General features: G+C 37.6%; 1 protein-coding gene across 4 annotated transcripts in view; it reads right to left on the reverse strand.

Moving 5' to 3' along the window:
* Positions 1–379: 379 nt before the first annotated feature.
* Positions 380–19,669, reverse strand: part of gripap1 (GRIP1 associated protein 1) — a 41,891-nt gene continuing 22,601 nt past the window's right edge. For 2 of the 4 annotated variants that reach the window (XM_084087184.1, XM_084087182.1), the window contains 6 exons: positions 18,926–18,946; positions 18,236–18,369; positions 16,004–16,120; positions 14,733–14,826; positions 5,890–6,059; positions 380–2,405 (listed from right to left, as the gene is read on the reverse strand). In XM_084087184.1, coding sequence (XP_083943310.1) covers positions 2,325–2,405; positions 5,890–6,059; positions 14,733–14,826; positions 16,004–16,120; positions 18,236–18,369; positions 18,926–18,946 — 617 coding nt within the window. In that variant the 3' untranslated portion in view covers positions 380–2,324. The remainder of the gene's footprint in view (positions 2,406–5,889; positions 6,060–14,732; positions 14,827–16,003; positions 16,121–18,235; positions 18,370–18,925; positions 18,947–19,669) is intronic. The other 2 variants (XM_084087185.1, XM_084087183.1) reach the window with 1 other exon arrangement.

Consider the following 19,669-nt stretch of genomic DNA (forward strand, 5'->3'; position numbering starts at 1 on the left):
AATTCTTTAATATATTTTCTTTTGTGTTCCACAGAAGAAAGAAATTCATACAGGTTTGGAACCACATGAGAGTGAGTAAATAATGACACCATTTTAACTAAATGTAATGCACTTTTTTTATAAGTTAAACATCAAGAAAGAAAAAAACCTTTGTGCGATTTGTGGTTCCTCTAGCTCAAATGGTACAGCATGACACTAGCAACGCCAAGGTCATTGTTTTGATCCCCAGGGAACACCTGTGCTGAAAAAAAAAAAAATTATATATATATATATATATATATACACACACACACACACAATTAAAATCATCTGTCAAATGAATAAAATTTACATTTTGAACCAACCATATGAAGTTTGACACTCAGACACTGTTTTTCCCCCCAGCCATTCTTTATTATCACTGCAAGTTATGGAAGTCTGAACATGACAATGCAATGCATATAAATAAATATTAGCCATAGAGACGTAGTGGGAGAATGGACATCAATAATAGAATCTGCTTGCATGTAATTAGTGATGATTAACTGATGATCTTAATTAAAGAAGAGCATGTTTGGCAGATATTAGATTAAAAGTTTAAAAAGGCAAAAACTGAAACAACTCTGAGCTTTAAAGGCAAACATCCTTCATTCTTTTGAGCAAAACGGTCAAGTGAAGTTTGGTATGTCAGTTTCCTCAATGGCAGAAATGAAGAATATCTTTCTTCTACTTCTGCATGGTAAAATGGATGCAATATGGAAAAGCATTCCGTCAGGATTACCTTTAGAAGTCAGAGAGAGGGATTTAACAGGCATTTAACGCACCATGCACAAACGTCACTCATGTGCCAAGAACATGGAAACGAACCGTTGTCGCGATAAAGCTTAAAGCAATGCAAAGACTTGAAATAGAATGGTAATCCTTCATATCTCACAAACCATAAAACATAATTTTGCCAGGTAAATATATACGTATATCTCTAAATTAATACAGAACCGTTGATGAATAAGGTAGACGCAGAATCCATAATCTCATGTGACTAAAACGTTCAATCTACTATGTGCTGTTGTGCGATCAGAACAAACTAAAATAATAATCTCATAGTTGTTTGGTCAATATTCATTCTATCTAAAATGATGAATGGACCTTAGGTGGGGAAGATGCCATATTTAATTTGACATGAATGAAAATCAGGCTGATATTTGATTTGATTTCATTTTTTTTTTTTTGTCACATTAATTATGGCATATCCTTATAAGAGCTGTAGTAAGCTGGTTATGTTTGGAAAAATCAGTGCAAGCAGTCACACAGTAAAAATATTAAGTGAGCCTGAAGACTGACAGCAAAAATATTAAATTAGCTCGACACTCTCCAAATAAAACACTTCCGTGTGTGTCAGAATTTAAAATGTTCACGAAAAGTGGAATGCATAAAAGCGAAATCATGTCGCAACAGGGGCAGAGACACACACGGGCGAAACTGTTGTTACACTAAAACAGGCGGCTAGCGTCTCATGGGAGTCGAGCAGGAGTCAAGTGCGCACTATGAGAAATTGGTCCATTCCCCAACAGCAGCGTCAGTTCTGAGACAGACAGAGAGGTGTCAAATTGAGTCGTTAAGCTGCGGAGAGATTGCTGCTTAACGAGAGTCGCCCAGGGACCCGCTTTCCTTCACGGGAACGTTTGGAGCCCCACAAAAAAATGCTCAGATAATTATCGCAGCAATTAAGCGCACGCTCTCCATCTCATTCTCGCCAGAAAACTTTCTGGATTTTTTGATATAGTGAACCTTTCAGACAGGAGCAGCATACCATAAGATGTAGACATGATGATATTTGGATTTCCTGGCACAAATAAATACAATTTAAATGAAAAGATCCGTTCTACGCCCCATATACACACATTCACGCACAAAATAAGTGTCTTTAGAGAAATCAAATATACAAAACAGGCAATACAACAGTGATAACAGTTTGAGGACGCCAACATCGGACACGCTTTCCTGAACGGGGGAATTAGTGGTAGGTAGAGCGGTCCTGCTTGGACCACCGAGGCCATGCCACCGTCCCGAGCACACAGTTCACGGATATCAAGCAGCCAGGGTTTGCTTGACGGCCACTTGTCCACCAGTTCTTTTCCATCACAGAGAAACAACATATAAAGTGTTACGTTACATTCAGTAGTATGTAAATCACAGATAGATCTGTTTCAACCCTCTGTGCTCCTAGTACATCTGAGGAGATTGTTGGAGGACTTTGTAAGAGATAGATGTAGTTTCCTCCTGGTAGCCGTGAAGAGATGAGAGAAGGAGAAAGAGGAGACTCATCGGATGGATAATGTCCAGTTTTAGCCCGTGGCTTTAGAGTTTTCCGCAGGGGTGCCGTCTTTACTCAAACGCACAATCTCCTGAGACAAAACTTCCAGATCCTGCAAAACAAATAGAGTGTTTAATAGTGATTCTGATAAAGATCACAGTTACAGTATTAAAAATGTGCGGTAGTTGCATACTGTTAATGTTTATTTGCGGTGGCGCCTTCCTGCTAGGCTTTACACATTAGCTTGCACCCAACCCATAATATCCCTCTGAAAATGTGGATTTTAAAACGAAAAAAGCCATGAAAGACCCATTAGGCAGTCAGGCTTGAGTTCAGCTGCAATCTCACATGGTATTACACTATGACTCTCTCACAAACACACACTCACGCAACAGCAGAGGCAGCGTTGCATGCACCTTGTGCTCACTCTAAAGCAAAAAAGCCATCAAATATTAAGTGGGCTGTTTGTTTCTGGCATGACGGCCCCAAATGCCAGTAAATATGCATGAGGTAGTTGCTCGCCGGAATAGAGAGAGATGTCGAAAGTCCACAACCGTAGACATCGGACATTTTGGTCTGTAGTTATGGCTTCTCCATTGATAGCATATTATATATAAAGTATATATGGAAAAAAAGTCCAAATGCAATAAAAAAAATTAACAGGTGGATTTGGGTAAATAGTTGTGGTGAGAATGTTACATTACAAAATAAATTGAATGTTTAAAAAAATATACATTTTCTTTATTAAAATAAATATATATTTTGTACTTTTTATTTTGGGGTGAAATGTGACAGACATCATGTGATTCAGCCTTTTATAACTATCAGGGGACATATATTCAAGCTGTTTGTCTTTGAGTTTTAAAGTGGCATCAGGTGTCATAAAAACTGAAAATACTCTTTACAAGGGTTTTGATGGAGTGATGAGCACCATCAGAGACAATGTCTTATAGATTGAGCTCATCAGCTTTTAAGCGGCTCCAGATTTCTCTCATCTCGTCTGCAGGAAAACTGAACACTTAATCGGCTGTTAACGAGCTCGACGCATCATCGGCGTTCACTACGGCAGCAGCCAGCAAGATCGTTTTCCAGTGTTGCTGTTTTGAACACCATTCTAGAACAACAAAACCTGCAAATACACATCTTACACACATATAAGTGCATGTAATCCAAAGGATGAAGTTGACTAAAACATAATGTATGATATATAATGAAGTTAAGGCTTTTATCTATGAAGAAGCATACCATTACATTTAGTAATGATAATAATCAAATAAAACAATACCTCTTCCTCAGCTTCAAAAGTGGCTTACCCATTTTAAAGTACTATAAGCGTCACATTGGTAATATAACTATAGTACTAAACTTGACCAGACTTGACCCTTCATATGCTTCTCAAGATGTTAGCAAATCGATTTAGAAAGTTTCCTGCAAAGCAAACCTTCCTGTTTTAGTTATGGACAAGCTTTGCAGAGGGATCATCACTCCATCTTGGTCTTCGTTTGCAACGTTTGTCACTGCCAAGGTTAAGGCAGGGTGTTTTTGTAACCTACAACTCCCCCTGGGCACCAACACACACACACACAAGATGTACTCCGGCAAGATCCAGACTGTCTCCAGGTCTCACATCGGCTCAAACGCCCCCTCAGTAAGGATTTTATTCACATTCACAAAGCAGAGTACCAAGCATCACATATTGGTGCATTCATAAAGAATGTAACAGATGTGAAGTTGCAGGTATGCATATGACGTCTCTGAAAGTGGCTCATCCAATCAAATTTATAATGCATTACTGTTGAGAGTCTTTTGTTTTTAACTCAAAACTTATATAACATGAAGCCACTGTTTTTACATGAATAGTCTTCTGGTTTGCATCCATCCAGTTCTATATAAACAGAGAAGATAATCAAATAAAATGAAATATTCAAATCACTGGATTATACAAAAAATTGGCATTACCAAATGGTTATGTAATCTAGACATTTTTGGGTTGAATTTACAGCTAAAATAAGCATATTGTTATATATACCACACATGTATGTATTTTAGCAGATTATTTTATCCAAAGCCATGCTGCATTAATGCATTAAAGCTACAGACACATTTTAACACATTCAAGGTACAGATATATTTTAACTGCTTTTTATTTAAATAATCTATTCCTTTGATTGCGAAGCTGAATTTACAGCAGCATCATTACTCCAGTCTTCAGTCACATCATCCCTCAAAATCATTCTAATATGCTTGAAAACAGTTGTTCTGCTTAAAATGTTTTGTGATGCGGTACAGTGAGGACATTTATAATGTTACAAAAGATTTCGATTTCCAATAAATTATGTTCTTTTGAACGTTTTATTAATCAAAGAATCCTGAAAAAAATCTATCACGGTTTCCACAAAAATATTAAGCAGCACAACAGTTTTCAACTGATAATAAAAAAATGTTTCTTGAGCAGCAAATCAGCTAAAAGATCATGTGACACTGAAGACTGGAGTAATAATGCTGAACATTCAGCTTTGCGATCATTGGTATAAATTATAAGCTATAATATTATAGCTCATTTTTTATTTTTATTTTATCCAATTAAAACAACAACAACACATGGCTTCACTACAGGAACAAACCTCCCATTAACGATGTGCGGCTCTGGAAATATCAAGAGGGGTGTGAGAGGTTAATTGTCATTAGTCAATCTGTGTGATGGTGTAATCCCATCAAACGCATCACCCTGCAGGCTGCCTGACATGCACTTTCTATTCCTGCTCCTAGAAACATTTTAGCATTAACAACACGCCCACCCTCTGGTTCCTGATGAATAAGACCTCTCAGTGGAGTCTCAAGACCGCATGAGAGGAAGCCACTTACACACACACACACACTGCCGATCACACTGTCAGAGGGACTGCAGCCACCTTCTTCTCTAGCAAGTGGAAAACCCATGTTTCACTTTTTTAATCAATGCTATGTTAAGAAACTTGGCTATTCCTAATAAGACCCTTTTGTTGCAGTTCCCACAGTGATTTGTAGAATTAGTAGAATTCTGCAGAATTAATTTAAACAAGATAAAATGTGTACATGGTTCTGTGTTAGAGCCAAATATTCAAATTTGCATTTGCTTTTTATAATAGTAGATTACCAGAATTATAAATACCAAGTAGGGACAAAAATACAGGTATTAAACTTTAGCCTTAAATTTCAAAAGAAATATGATATCTATAAAACAAAAATATAAAATAAAATAAGAAAATTTATAAAATAAATCAAATAAAATAAGAAAATAAAAGCTGTATTTTAAGTTGTTCGGGTTGACTTAATTGCAGAGGATAAAAAAAATAAAGAGAGAAATTACAATACAGTGCTGGCTTGGAAGCACTGCAATCATGAGGAAAACCAAAAGGAGCAGAATATTGTTCATTTTGTTGTGATGTTCATATTCTGCTGATATCTAATGAGCTTTCTTGAAGGTCTGTGCACATAGATTTCATATGGGCCTAATAATAGCCTTTTAAAAGAAGGTTTTATAGCCAACCTGAATTGACCGTGATCATAAAAGTTTGTTTTTCCGATCCCAAAGGGCTGGTCGTCCCTCTATTTACCTTCTGTAGGTGCATGTTCTTTGTCAGTTGCTCTTCCAGCATGTTCTGCAGCTTTTTGTTCATCTCACGCAGATTCTCATCTCCAGGTTTTACCAAGTCCCTCAGCACAGAACTCAAACCTCCACGTTCACCCTGAACACCATGGGCCACTCCATGGAGTCCTGATACATCTGAGAGAAAGAGAGAGGAAAGAAAAAAAGAGCATTTTTTAAAGATGACAAACACTCTATCATCCCAGCTTGTGCTTTTTAACCATGTTTCCACCAGTAATGCCTCAAAATCCATGAATAAAGATGATCTCTATCAGAGGGCCATTAGTGTCTGCTGAGTGAATACAGAGTGCTTGCGTTTGGAGGAAAGCATTTATAACGGCTCTCGCTCAAACGCCACAACATTTACGAGCACCTCGAGTACAATCATCCGCAGGTTTGACGAAAAGCCACGCACGTCTTAAAGTTGGCAAATAAACACCGTTGCACAGTCATGAGAGCCGCCGAGAACGAATTCTAGCGTTTAAGAAATTCAAACCCCAGTTAAGGTAGAGAGACTGACAGTAAGGATGGAGTCAAATTAAAGGCAGCCTGACCTGGTCTGTCAACAGGGTTCATGACAGTAATACACAACCACGGAAATGACCGTAAGCAGGGGACATCGGTGTGGGGTTGTAACTGGACAAGGTGGTGTGTTAAAAAATGAAAGATGTTGCTTAATTGATGATTAATGGAGGTGAGTGTGCGGAAAGGCTGAGATACCACAGGCCTCTTATCTGCCCGTTGGAAAGCCTCCTTAAAGGCTGGCTACTAAGATGTTGTCAGGTTCCTAGTGAAGTGTCAGATAGTTTAGTGGAGTTTTTCCTCTGAGGGAGGACGGGGAATCAAGCTGGCCAGCCTCTGCGTGTCAAGGGCAAAAGCAATAAGTTCGATCGAGCAGCTTCTTTCTCGGTTTTCACTTCATCTGGGTGAGTGGAGACATTCAAGGTCAGCTCAGCAGTGTGTCCCTAAACGGTGCTGTCAAATAACCTCTTACACCTGTGGTCTGATGATGGAGCACATGGGAAATGTGTCACTTCCTGTGGGTGTTCAAATGCAGTTTCCAATATAATCTCTGAAAAGGCAAATACCCAAGTGAAAACTTTTGTTAACTGAAATAACATAAAAATGAATATCATTTTCATGACTCCAACTAACATAGAATAAAAAAATATATTTTAATATTTAAGAAACTTAATGCAGCTATTTAAATAATATCAGTTAACACACTTACTAAAATTAAAACACATCCTAAAACTAAAACACTGCAAAAACAAATAAACTAAAATTCAAAATGATCATTTCCCTGGCTATAGCAGCCACTTAAGCTATATAAAGAACAGATTACATATGTTTCAGTAACAATATTACGCATATCTAGTGATGTACCTGCATGTACAGAAAACCCACAGATTATGGGTTTGGATTGACATGAAGGTGAGTAATTAATGACAGAATTTTAATTTTTGGGTGAACTATCCCTTTAACCTGGGTTTTTAAAACATTACGTTGCTCAAGCGACCGTGACCTGTTCTCATGATAGGCCATGACACAGTTAGTTGAGGAGCTTAACGCATTGTTACATCACAGTATATCAAGCTAAGCACTAGCAATCTCACGCCTCTTTAACCTTATTAGATTGGCGCAAGAGAAGCATATATGTGTGGCTAACAGGAGAGCCTCGCTCGTGTTCAACATTAGTGCAGCACACAAGCATTCCTGGTCACACCGAGCTAATGCTATAGCCTGGAGCCACGAAAATGAAGCAGAATGTTATGCATTCTTGCTAATTGAGATGTTAACTTCAGCCCCCAGAGGCCAGTTCAACCTTTGAATGCATGGCTTTAAGCGCTGAAGGCCATGAATGAAGCGCACTCTTGGCTCTTTATCTGGACTATGAGATAATTAACCTTGTCAGCTCACAACAGAAGCATAAAATGAATACTATACCTGGTGAAAATTAACAGCTTTGACACAAAATCGTGCAATATCTTGCATCCCTACTCCAAACCTAACTGAAATAAAACAAAAATGGCCACAAATTAATTTGAGTCCTTTATACATGGTACCTTAAAAAACTAGAGTGTTAAAAAAAAACCGCCTCCATAATGGAAAGGAAAGTGCATTAAGTTTGCAATTCCATGTTGTAGTACTGAACCTTTTCTTTCCAAACTTGTCTTTTTACAATAACCATTGCCTGCTTAATATGGCAGCCAAATAGCCTATTACAACCAATGCATTGCTTCATTAGAATTCTATTAACATCTACAGTAGGGAAAAACACATCTTGTGAAGTTGCAGTGTCTTCTTTCACCACAGCGTAACTCCCTCCCAGTATGAGCACCAAAGTTAATGCAAGTCTTTGGGGAACAAGACGAGTGAATCCTTCGCTGGCAACAACAATGTTTGTGCTAATGACATTGTAAATAGAATTGCACAACTGTCTGTAACCCATATTTCTGCCATATTGATTAGTGGCATTCATTTTAATTTGCTGGGTCGTAAGGGCGAGCACTCTATGAAGACACTTTGATAAATCCACAAAGGAGATTTACAAAGATGACTCCCTGTTCTAATGGCTGGAAAATATCGGGCCAATGGCTTTCAAAGGTGTGGAATGGCGCCAGCATAGGAGTAATTTGCGGGTGGGACATGTCCCCACCACTTTTTGCCAGGGTCGATATTGTCCCCACCACTTTTTAAAACATCTCACGGCACGAATGTACCAATTCTACAAATAAATAAAACATCTCCAGTTAACTGGCAGAGCATTCATTTCGTTCGTTTTTTAAATAAGAGACGATCTAGCGCTGAAATGTGTTTTTTAAATCAAGTGATCAAAATGCTTGTTGCCGCTGCGATCAGTGGCGCGGATACAGTGTTTTCTCGTGTGGCTCGCGCACGCCGCACTGTCTTCACTCGGACGCGCGCTTCAATCCGTTGCGGATTCTCTCTATTCGTTCTGGTGAAATCACAAAACATAATGCACACAAACGTGTCCCTGCTTGATATACAACCACTGATGAACATAATCGGTTTTGATGAGAAAAAAAAAATACGAGTGCGGATTAGAACCCAGAATCTCTGACACGCTTGGTGAAAGTTCTACCACTGGACCATTATATATTATTATAAATTATATTAGGCTACATCTCATTAAACGACAAATTAAACCCCATGTAGGGGTAAATAAAGCAAACTATTAGCTTACTATTTAAATCGGACATCGTAATGTTATTGTACATATATCTGATTTAGCATTGTATTAGCAACCCTCACCCCACCTGTCCCACCCACTTTTTAAAACAAAGTTACGCCACTGGGCGCCAGGTGCTCTCACAGACAGGGTTCTACTGTAGGACCAGCAGAGAATGTGAACCTAAGAAGCCAAGTCATAAAAGCAAATGACGATGCGGGATGGAAGGTACACTAAAGGCACACAGATGTTCCTGACTCACGACTCGGGGACCCCTGATCACACGCTCGGCTGGACTGCATCAGAACAGTGCTAAGGTCACTACTTGCAGAAAATGAAGTGGGACTTGACAGGGTTGTGCACCATTCTGAATGTCTTTTGAATTCCAATTCACTACCTGTGAATTGAATTTTTAATTTAGGTAACAATCAGGATACAGAATTGCAATTTTAAATGTATGGAAGTAGTATTAAAATCAACTGAACTTCTAAATGATTTAACCTGTTATTTTAAATACTGTTATTTCTAGTGTGATCAATTTAATTTTAATTCAAACTTGTGAATTGAAGAGAGCCAATTCTTCAACTCTGAATTTTGGTGAATTTAGAGTGAAAAGCTTAATTAGCTCTTAAGCTCTTAATTTTAGTAAGAGGAAAAATATAAGTGAAGATATTGATGATACAGAGGAGAGTCATGAAGAATGTACTCTTTAAGCCTCAAAGCACCAATGCTAGTTTCAAGACAACAGCAAACATATACAATTACCATCCAAATGAACCTCACTGAAACGGTTGCCACTTCTTTGCAAGCCTCATTGGGAATCTCCTCAGGCCAGTGCAGGAGTCAGCAGTCCTGAATCAGTCAAACTGGCAGATCCTGCAAGGCGGCTGCAACCTCTCAGCCATCTCTCACTGGAGACACAGCACTTAACTGAAACCTCTGCCAGGGGGCGAACAGGCTATTTCATCTCGACAACAAGGTTCCTTCTTATTTGCAGCCATATGTTATTCCCAGTTACAGATGTGATCCCTTCTTTCGAAGGAATCTGTGTGGATATCAATGATATGTTTTTCGCATATTTGTTCTCGCAACCTTTGTAAGCAGAGTGTCCATTAGCACCTGCTCCCAGTGGTGTAATTTGCTCTAAAGTGGACCAAATTTGCTTGTAGAGGGAAGAAAAATAATTCTGCTGTGACTCACATTTACTCCCATTATCTTGGTGGGTTCTGGAGCTATAGGGCACACGATAAGGATAGTTTCTCCCTTAAATGATGCAGCAGTAAGAGGCCAGAGTACACTGAAAGGTTAGCTTACTTCACGCTTCAGTAGAGGCCTAAAACAAGGTACAAGTAGGCAGGCAGAGGGTTTCCAGACTGCAGCAGCACCTCACCCCAGCTGACTTCTTCCAGCATCACTTAGGCGGAGCGAAGGGTGTGCACACATGACTGCGGCATGTTGCTGAATGGCTGATTACTGGAGGCTGCGCATATAAACCATCCTACAGCTGTCTTATATTACACACATGCAGAGTTCTACCTATGAACATTCATATATTATTGCCTACCGCTACGTAACAGTTGACATTTTTAGCATTTGTCTTAACGAATAAGGAATGATTTTGGGATTATATTACTGGGAGCATGTCCCCTGAAACACTGCAGAGGCGGATCCATGATTGTGCGACTGATTTGCGCAATGTCTCAGGCCAAACGCTTGGGAAAACTGTTGTGCCTTTTACAATCTGCAGAATTTTCTATGCAATCCCTCTCTTGAAGGGGAGAATATTTCAGAAAGTTCTGGCAAGAGAAGGGTCAACAATACCCCCAAAGTGGCATACGTCTGGCTTATCTGAGGCACTTCCTGACTTGCCATTTCCTCAACATATTAGTAACAACGGAAAACGCTACTGATTCAGAAGGCTACTTATGAGATAAAATGTCGCACTGTTTCATTTGTTATATCACTGGCATGAATTTATGGGGAGCCGCACTGGTGTAAGGATAAAGTAAAAGGGAGGGGAGAGAGGACGGAGGAGAGGAGACAAGAGGGGTGCTTAGTCTTTCTGCTGCATTATTGAGGATGAGTGTTGGGCTCACTGAGGCATGTCGGCATTCTGAATCATTTACATCCTGCTAATGTCAGCTCTCATCTAGCACTGCTAACTTTTGCATACTTTCTTCATTTTTCTATGAAGTCTCCACCTTCCCATTTTTACATCCCCCCCCATGTCTAGCCTCAATTATTGTAAGAGATAAAGGATCGTTTCCAATGCTATTCATAAAGACTATCCTGCCTGAACCAGATGGATATGGTTAAACACAAGACTTACTGCCACAGATAACATTGGACCTCATATGAATAGTATAACTGGGATATGGCCACATACATCATATTCTTTCCCAGTTTGGATTGATTTTGATACTAAAAACATTGTTACCACATGTTCTTGTCAAACCTCACCACTATATGGGTCTCTGCAATGGGCAAAAAAGCCTTTACATGAAGAAGCCTTTTTTTTTAAACTCTCCTGACACCCAGAGATCTTAAACTTTTATAGCACAGTATTTACAATTAGACAACACCAGCCTTAATGGGATCTGGTCTGCCATTAAATGTTAAATCAGTCAGTCATGAAATTAAAACAGGAGAACACATGGAGGGAAAGACAGGAAGCTGCAACATTACCACCTCCGCTATGTCCTCAGGGAAACACAAGAGAAACCTTGCTTAAAAAGAAGCAAAAAAAAGTTTGAAATGATAAATCACAGTCTCTATAATTGAATGCTGCAAATGTAGCCTTTTTGTATACACATTTTATGTATGTTTACAATCAGAAACAGCGATGGACAAGTAGCTCAATTAAGATTCTGCCTGTCTAGTTCAGAAATCTTGGGTATAATGTCACAATCTTAAGCTCATTAACATACAGCCCACCCATTTTCACTCCAATTCTGTATTCAGCTACGTTGCTTGTCCTGCTGAAAGACAGTATAAACTACACAGGTTATTCAATAAGATGTCATTGCAACAATCCATTTTAATCAAGAGGGTCATAAAGAAGGTGGAAATCGGTCACGTGACACTACAAGACACCTTGACAAACAAGTAGAGTGCAGAAGGGGGGTGGTGACACTAAAATCTTTTTTTTTTTTATTGCTAATTCATGTTTGCTGATAACAGATTGGCCAATGTTAATTTATATATATATATATATATAGAATAAAATTAAGATTAATAAATGCTGTAAGTATTGTTCATTGGTATATACCTTATGCAATGTTGAAGAATTTAACTTTATTGTTAAGTTTTACAAAAAAAGAGAAAATAAAAGGTGTTTACACCTAAAATATTAAAACAACTATAACTTTACATAAGTCTAACTTATATAAATCTAAAGTTTCTGTGTGCAAACTAAGGCTGGGCTATGGCAGTTTGAAAAGTACCAGTGCTATTTTCACAGGAGACTTTTTACAAGACTAGTTTGAGGGCTAAAATCCAGAGCTTTAGACCAAACTTCTATGAGACAAGACCTGCCGATATTATTGAATTTGACTGCTTTCCAGCACACAAGCAAACCAAGCTGTCAAAAGCTATTTGAATGGTTCCAAATTCTAAAAACGGGTCATTATGTGTCAGGAGCGTGTTCAGTCCACTGGAAAAGTGACTGATACTTGAATTTCACCAAGAAAGAGTGCTAGAGAGTTCATAGAAAGAGTAAGAGTTTATAGATAACTTTGACTTTCTAAGCAATATATCCATTATATATAATGACAAATTTAATGGAAAATTCAGGGTTCAATACAAGTTCAAAGTTAACCTACTGACAGCATTTGTAGCATAATAATGATTACCACAGAAAATCCCCTGTGGCGGATAACACACATCAACACACTAGCCAATTTGGCGGGTTATGATTCATAAATTAAGTTCTAACTTTGCTATGGCATCGCTGTCAGAGCCCTTCCCCTAAAAAAGCATCAAACATTAGAAAAACAATGCATAAAGTCGCATACTGAGAGAAACGCCGTGCAGCGCCATGTCTTTAAAATTCAAAAACATTGTTTTCTATGACCGTACGCACACTGGCAGCGCCCAACTACGACTCCAGCTGTTCAAAATCATGCCAAACCACAGTGTCACTCATAGTTTTCCATTAAAATACAACAATTTAGGACAAATATATGTCAGTATGGACTTCACCCAAGGAGATTTGTGTATTGTGCATTTTTCACTAACTGGTTTGTTTTTGTGGTGGCTTAAATAAATATACTTGGACTGCCGCCTTGAACTTGAGAACGCGAGTACAGAATGACGTGACCGGTGTGCGATAAGCCTGCCCGTTCTCATAAATGCAGCATTTCCATGACTTTTGGGCAAAAAGCGCCCTATGTGCAGGTAAACTCATGGCAACTATAAGAGAAGTCACAGAGAATTTCATTTTCCCCCCCATTTTATTTTATTTGAAATGTATCTGCAAACAGTGATTGACTGTTGTAAAGCTGAAAGCAATACAATAATTCAGAATCAGATTTAATAATAAATATATTTAAAACTAGCCTGTGACTTTGATAATCTGGTTAATTTCTGATATTTTTGTTTCGGATAGTAGAAGTTCTAACTGGCTACTGGTAACTTAATTAGTGACTTAACTTAATTGGTACCCAAATTGGCTGGTTAAAAGGTTCACTTCAAACCCTGTATATAAATAATACTAAACAACACTGGTGGCATTAACAGTCAAAAAACAATGTTAAAATCAAGCAAACTTAACAGGAAGTTACTGTCTGCGGTGACTTATGCAATAAATGTTGTCGATAGATCTTGTACTGAATCCAGGTACTTTTGTGGTGAACTATACTCCAGTACAGATTCATTTTGCTATTACATTTAGCACTGTCAAATTCAATTGCCAGAATACAATTAGCTATTGATTAATCATGAATACAAATGAACCCCAGCAATATTCTCGCCAAATGATTTTATAAATCAGCAAAGCAAAAACTACTGCAACTAGACAGAAAGGGACTCGATTTGTTCTGAGTCGATGTTTGTTAATTTAACAAAGTAAAGACAGAAAGATAATAAAAAGGGATTGTTTAATTCCAATCCATCAAAAGCGTCATAGGAATAAAACACGTCTGCATTCATACATCCCCTACAAAAAGACATTTATTGGCTGTGACTATTTTCAGCTGCAAAGTGCTTTTTCAAGAATACTGAGAAGTGTACAGTGGAACCAAAATAGTAGTGTTACAAAGAGAACCAATAAAACATTTAGCAGGAGATTATGCAAGTAGGAGTGCAGAGATAAAAATAGAACAAAAACATACAAAAAAGAAAATTATGCAATTTCTCTGTATCAGTCTAAATCATTGCCTTTTATTTTTAATAGACCCGTCCTATTGAGTTAATAGCACAAGGTCTTTATCCATGCAGACACAACAAAGTGACAGCCAAATGTTTGATACTCTTCAGCTGTCAGTTTTCCTTAGAATAAAAGCATTATCGACATCAGTTATCACCTGACCTCATCTGTAAACCTTCACATCATGTGCTTTCAGAAAACAAACACGTCTGAGGCTGTGAGCAATGACAAAGAGAGACAGAGAGACGCTTACCTCTTCGGCTGTCCATGACGTACATCTCAATAATGGCACTCTTTTTACAGATGTCATCGGCCATTGAGGCACAGCTGACCTCCAAGTGTTTAACCTGAACCGAGAGCACAAAGATAAGATCTGCAATAAACTGCCAGACACCACAACCACACAAAGGTGTGATAAACCTGATACGAAAGAAGACAGTTCTGGACACTGTGATCACTGCCAGCTAGGGTTCACTTTCATACAGTATTTGGTTTTAGATTTAGAAAATGCTCTTTAAATTTAGTCAGTATCATGTGAAATTTAATCATTTTATTCAATTTAAGTATCAATTAATTTCACAATCGAAAAGGATATTATTTCAACAATATAGCAGTTTACAATAATTAAATTAAGATTATGTGTCCCAAATTCAAACCAAACATTAAACGCTATGGTTGAAAAGTTTTGGATCAGTCAGATTTTTTGTTTTTTGAAAGAAGTCTCTTATGCTCACAAAGACTGCATTTATTTGAATAGAAATAAAGCAAAACCAGTCAAATTGAGAAATATTATCAATTGAATCATTTTGATAAATAGAAAGTATATTTGAAATACATTTTTCTGTAACAATGTAAAAGCATTTACTGTCACTTTTGATCAATTTAATGCATCGTATATAAGAATAAAAGAAAGGTACTTTTGAAAGGTAGTGCATTTCTTTACTGTTTGTTTGATGTCAATGTTTGAAAAACTAATTATTAATTACATGAATACATTTATTATTATTTTAAATTAATTTAATATTAATCTAAACATATCAAACATACATTTAAGCATGTATCAAACAGATTTATCAATATAAAATACAACATGTACTTAAACCATCCATGTGTTATCATAATTTTAATAGACAGAAATAATGATAAAACTCCAGTTGTGCAAAAAATTTACACAAAATTTACAAATGATTTATGAAATAACATGTTCAATATGACTGGCACTGACATGTTTGAGCTTACATTGTCTCTTTGTAGAAAGGGTGATGTAACTTGTCAAAGCCCTAACTACATTTCCATTCCAACAGTTGCTAACCAAGACCGATCGATTCAAATGTGAAAACATCAATACCTGCTTGCATATTTCATGATCCAAAGACACAATTCAGCACTTAAAGCCCCCCGTGGAGCACACAGCAGAACTGTCTGAGTGAAGGCTAGGTGCAGGACTGCAAACCTGCGCTGTGCCACGCGAGTTAAACTTTTCCTAGTAACATGAGACTGTAATGATTGGTTAAAACGTCATACCTTCTCCTCCAGCATCCACTTCTCCTGCTGGACCTCAGCGAGTCTCTGGAAGAGCTCACTGACCTCGTCGTCTGAAAGGTCAGCAGGTCGCTGGGACTGAGGGCTGCTGGTGTTGGACTGTGGAAAGAGAAACAAAACTTTACCAAAACATCTCCAGAACATACAGACAGGGCTCAGACAGTTATGAGGATTTTCACCAAAGAATGACGTAGATTTGTCTTTTGTCAGTCATTAAAATGGTCACTCACATCTGAGACAGTAAGTGCATCGCATTATGCTTATCAACTTAAAGGTTACAAAGTTTATCGTAGCTATGTGGGCACTCGGTTTTTCCTGTCGTTTAAAACATTTGGCAAAAAGACGGCAAATACTAGACTAAGACACTCTTCTCTGCTCCTCAAAGACATAAAACATTAGCCATTACAAACATTGTGTTTAAGTAAAGGAAACACAATACTTATTCAAAGAACAGTTCTTTATTTACCCTGGCACTATGAACAAGCAGAGACAGTCTCCAAAATGTGTGCAGCGCTTCACTCACAATTGAGGTGGGTGTAGCTGAGTTTTTGCCGACAGTTTGAGGATCCACTGGAGTTACGAGGTATAGTCACAAGCGCTTAGTATAAAGTTCTATTCAAGCTCTTGTATAACGTATAGGCAAAAAAAAAAAAAAGTTATTAACCAGTATCTTTTTTTCCTAATCAAACTATTTTCAGAACGGTAATGTTACAGAAGGAATGAATTAACAGAAACGTGAAAATACTGATACTGCTCAGAGAGAACCGATTTATTGTTTTTTTGTCGTTTTTAAGCCCTGCTGCTGAAAAGACAATGTTTTGAGAATGTTTCAACTGTAGTTGTCCATACAATCAAAGTCCAAAACAATGTTTATTGTATTGACAAAAACACGGTATTTCCAAAATGTCCTGTTGTATGTTCCAAAGAAGACAGAAAGTCACCAGTGTTGTTACTGTTAATTAAAACTAAAACTATATTTTATTATATTTTTTAATGGTGCAACGGATCACTAAACTCACAGAGATTTTTCGGATCAGCAAAAAGAAAAAGGGTGGGGGTGACTTTGCTTTTCATTTATTACTTAAAGCCTACTTTAAGTACTTCAATACCACAGCAAAAATCTAGCTTTTAATAATTAAACATTATTAAAGACAAGTGAACAGTCATTAATAAAATAAGAACAAATACACAAATTACAGGCATAGATAAATGCAATATAACAAAGTAAGGTCTAACAGTAGTATTTAGTGACAGAAATGTAATCACGTGTAAAATAACATTAGTGTTCACTGTATAAATTAAATATAGATTAATCTTTGTTAAAGCTGTGTTTCGTTGTTTGCTGTCACTTTATGACCTAATGCACGGATCCAATATAATGATACAAATCCGATTTCTCAACTGTTTACATTCACTTAAGACACAACCGACCGTGTTTACGAGAATACCGTTCAAGTAAAAGGAGACGCAGAAGAGTTCTCTCTTCAACTTCAGGTTATTTTTTAGAGAAAGACTGTCTGTAATTTAACACAGTGCCATTCAATGTCACATGAAAGTCACAGGAAGGAATTCCACCAGCCTCGATCGTGTGGCAGTTCTATTCTGTCCCTCAGTTTGTTTCAGGGCATTTCAAGGAGCTGGAAATGATCCAAACAAATGAAGGTCGGCTCGTCCCGGAGACTCTCGCCGTCCCCTGTGTGTACTATTTTCATCCCATGAGTCTTATTTTCCCTCTGGCTTAAAAAAGGATGGTCTCTTACTAAAGAAAGATGACAATTCTCCTTAAACACATTTCAGACATGACTGATATGCATTATGTTTCAAATTGATGGCATAAAACAGGAGACTTGACATGTTGTTCTTTGATAAATTCATTTGAAAGTCAATTAGATGACTTAAGAATAAGGCATCATTCATGTCTGTATAGCACAAATGGTGAGGGACGAGTTGCATGCTGCAAGTTTCTGTTTTTCCACACTAAACCACACTCACATCCCTCAAGATAGTCCAGCATGTCACGACAACCATTCTTTTCTCCCGTTTATTCACAGGCACGGTATATTTATGGAATTTACACTGTTCGGGTGTTTGTTAGTAGCTTTGGGAGGACAGAAATGCAATGCACAGAAAAGCTCCTGGGAGCTGGAGAAAAGGAAGCATCAACTGTGGCGACCGTATTAGCAAGGGTCGTTGGCCCCCAGTGGGCGGCTCTACCTTATTGGTGCTGGGAGCTGATGCGCCGTCTTTCATGATCTCTCTGTAGCTGAAGGAGGAAATGCTACTGCTGTCACCCGTCTGCTGCGTACGGCTCGGGGAACTGATCTCAGACAACACCAGCTCCTCCAGACCTGCAAATACATACATGATGCAAAAAGAGGACTATTTTAAGAGCATAAATCACTAAGCGCTGCAGGTTAGCTAGATAATGGCAAACTTAACTCTGTATTTTTAGGCATACTCGCTCACTATCAGGATGAGACGAGATGCAAAATGTAAAACTCAAATGCATTTTGTACATGTACAGATAATAATATAACCGTAAAATACAAATTATGAACAGCACACGCATCTGATAGGTGGGCAAGCCACTTTAATCTATATGTTAATAAGTTATTTTTCAGAAGCGTTCACATCAAGGTATATCGATGGTATTGTCTCCTCCTATATCTTGTTTAAAAATGTATTGATATACCACCCAGTCATAGTTACTACTAAATAGCAGATTCCAGATAGGGTAACTGCTATTATGATCAACAACTAGCTATTGCAAGGCAATTATTAGTTAGCAGCAATATCAGCACAAATGACATTCACAATCTATAGAGAGTAAGTGAAAAACTACTCTACACTAGAGATAAGCATGCTAACATACAGGCTATTTAGCAGAATGTCATCCATTAATACCTGCATTCACGGACAGAGAATCTACAAGGTAAACAATTCACAAAAGTTAAACATCATCCATTTTATGTAACATTTAATTACAGAATGTATGGAAGTACACTATCGTTCAAAAGTTTGGGGTCAGCAATTAATAGAGCTTAATACTTTTCAAAAGTGACAGTAAAGACATTTATAATGTTACAAAAGATTTCTACTTCAATTAAATGCTATACTTTTGAACTTCTTACACATAGAATACTGAAAAAAGTAGTTTCCATAAAAATATTATGCAGCATTTAACTGTTTTCAACATTGATAAAAATAAATGTTTGAGCAGCAAATCAGCATATTAGTCAAGAAAATATTAATAAATCTACTTTTATAACATTAAATACCAAAAATACAAAATTTCAACTGATTATATTTATTTGTGTGCTATATGTTTTCAGAGTATGACATTGTTAGCAAAATGCTAAGTCAGCCAACATTGGAATCAATTGTGAGTTGAATCTCTTTTGAGTTTACATTTTAGTTAGGATGCTGCCTTAGTCTATCTAGGTAGTAGACAGCAAGCTCACTAGGTATTGGACAGAGCTATAAATACAGCTCTCAAAAAAAGAAAATTATAAATAGGAGACAACAATGAAATCTATATGTATAGAGCCAAGTTGTTACCTTTTTTCCCCACAGATTGGACCAGTGAACCAAAACACAAGCCGAAACCTTTTTTTTTTTTTTTAAATGATGCGTTTATACTTTCAGACC

This window comes from Abramis brama, assembly GCF_963993115.1.
Source record: "Abramis brama genome assembly, chromosome: 16".
Taxonomy (NCBI): Eukaryota; Metazoa; Chordata; class Actinopteri; order Cypriniformes; family Leuciscidae; genus Abramis; species Abramis brama.